This window comes from Montipora capricornis, chromosome 11 (genome assembly GCF_036669925.1).
Source record: "Montipora capricornis isolate CH-2021 chromosome 11, ASM3666992v2, whole genome shotgun sequence".
Taxonomy (NCBI): Eukaryota; Metazoa; Cnidaria; class Anthozoa; order Scleractinia; family Acroporidae; genus Montipora; species Montipora capricornis.
In genome coordinates, this window is record NC_090893.1 from 39,083,426 (window position 1) to 39,085,925 (window position 2,500).

Consider the following 2,500-nt stretch of genomic DNA (forward strand, 5'->3'; position numbering starts at 1 on the left):
GACCTTGGGGACGAGGTTGGCTATGTAAACACGGAAAAAGTCCTCTTTTGCTGAAATATTTTTCGATCCCTCTGCAACTGCGCAGGCCTAAATTGCTTCTTCAAATTGGATCATTATTCTCTTCAACACCGTTAATATTTACCTAACTCACTGACGCTCTTGGTGAAGAACATTACACAAGTTTGAAAAAAAATTCCCGAGATCATTGTCATTCTGGTGACAACCTACCGAGTGTTTGTCTTATCGTGCGTCGAATCAAGCAGGTGTTTGGCATATTTCTCGCCTCAGAGCTGAAACAAGTGTTCCTATGGCGACAGAGTGAATAGCCACCGTGAAGTTACCTAGCTTGTTTGAAGTCACATAGTAAGTTTGGTCAATAATTTATGACCAACCGCAGTCACCAAATTGATATTTGTAGGGTTGTTGTGGGAACGAAGAATAATTTCAAGTCCTTCTACTACACTGGGTTTTTAATTCTCAACATATTTTTATCCTTTTACGTTAGACCTGTTAACGGTACTGAACGTTAAAAGTGGATTTATAAGTTGAGATTGAGGAAATGGCCGATCGGCGACTACTGTGTGCGGCTTGCAGCGACCCGAGTCCAGGACCAATAAGGCGTTTGTACTATCAAAAGCGAAAACACGGACCCTTCTTTCCAATTTTAGCGACGTTAAAACATAGTGGAAATGTTAGTTTGTTCTCAGGAGGCCGTGTAGCTGTATGCATGGGATGTTCAAGTCACTTGCAGCGTCAGTGGATGGCTTATGAAAAATCTTGGACTCCGTTGGAGAAACGATCTTACAAGTTACTTGCAGGTATTCTTGTTAACAGTGGTATAAAGTTCAGTCTGACAGCAGAAACTATAAGCCGAATAATCGCACGATGGAATAGCTAATTGATAGCCGGGTTCATTGTCCTTTATTCTTAAATGCCCTTTTCTTAGATAACAAGAAAGCTCCATCGCTCCAAAAAATTTTTTTTCCGTACTTTAAGGTTTGTTCGTTCGCGCGCCAACGTCTTGTCTTCAATATTGTTATTAAAACAAGAAAAGAAAGGAAATTAAACCACAAAACCTACTTTGACAGAACTGGTTTGAGGGCCAAAGTGAGATCTCTGCACCTGTACGTACGTTTAGTCTTGGTACAATGCTAAAAATGAGCGACTTGTCGAAGACGTCACCATATGGCGAAATCATTTCCTTCTGTCTAACGTTAGCACCGTTTCATAGCAGTTTATTCCTTGAGGAATTAGCCCGCATTTTATGTGCTTCAGGAGAAGGTGAACGACAGCGAAATAATGGAAATATTTAGTGGTGGCATTCGATGCTTAATACTACCTTCAGAATAAAAGTTTAACTTAATGCAATTCTCCTTACTGATCTCTGTACATTCATTATAAAAGTAATTTAGGGAATTCGTTGAAAGGATCAAAGTGTTTTCTCCTCATCGATGAGTTTGTAAATTCTTGAAAACTTTCCTGTTTCGTATACTGAACTAAAGTCAGGTGAAAAAGTGATGTTTGTCTCCCTTCGGATTTAAAGGGTTCAGATGATTATATCATAACTTATCCACGCCTGGCAGAAGAACCAACATAACAAGACGTTAATTAATTAATTCTACGTCGATAAATACAGATGATTTGTGGATCCAGCTTGCTTTCTTATTGTTAGAATTCCTTTCGAATTGGCAAAATCGGACGAAAAAAAAAAACTATTTCATGAAAAAATCAAGCCTGCCTACCAAATGCCTGCAGTGGCTTTTCAAGTCAGTTTCTGTAATTAATTCAACAACATATTATTCGACGAACGCTCTTGTAATTCAGAGTGGAACCTATGTTTATTCTGAGTGACAGTTTTTCTCCGTTTTGTTTACCTTTTGTCGCACGGAATCATCATTTGAAAAATGGGTAAGCACATTTATGACATGATTATGTCAGTATGCTTAATTCATGCTATGGTTAGAATTTGTTTCGGTTCGGCGTTTTTCTCATATGGTTGAAAACGTTGATTTAGGCAGCGTTTACACGAACAGGGTTTCACATCGACTCGGTTTTATGACTTCGAAACCGCGTCAAAATAGATGCGCTTTCGAAGTGTCTACACCGAACCGTTTTCGCCGGAAAATAAAAGTCGTGATGGTATAAGCGAGCGCTGCACTACGTGCTAAATTCACTATTTTGAATTGAACAATGCAAATTTCGCACCAAAATAGTAACCGTATTCAAATCGATGCGGTTTCGCTGTTTACACGACAGGTGAAACCGCATCATTTTGAAAACGCTCCACTTTTGGCATCGGTTTCAAATCGACACGGTTTCGGGCAACAGTCTCGATCGGTGTCATGTAAACGGAAGGTGTAACCGCAACGAAAACTATGCAGTTACAAATGAAACCGCTGCCTTATTTCTAATGTGTCACAGAAGTAATTCTTGAAAATAGGTAGTTTGCAACCAATATTTAGCGACAAAGAAAATGACCTTGAAGGCTGGTGGAGGAACA

At 39.4% G+C, this 2,500-nt stretch overlaps 1 protein-coding gene across 2 annotated transcripts in view; it reads left to right on the plus strand.

Annotated features, from left to right (window-relative positions):
- The first annotated feature begins 255 nt into the window (after positions 1-255).
- LOC138024246 (golgin subfamily A member 6-like protein 24) overlaps positions 256-2,500 on the plus strand; it is a 19,053-nt gene continuing 16,808 nt past the window's right edge. For both annotated transcript variants that reach the window (XR_011126934.1, XM_068871386.1), the window contains exon 1: positions 256-818. Coding sequence is in view for 1 of the 2 variants with exons in the window: in XM_068871386.1 (XP_068727487.1) it covers positions 560-818 (259 nt within the window). In the remaining variant the exon portion in view is untranslated. The remainder of the gene's footprint in view (positions 819-2,500) is intronic.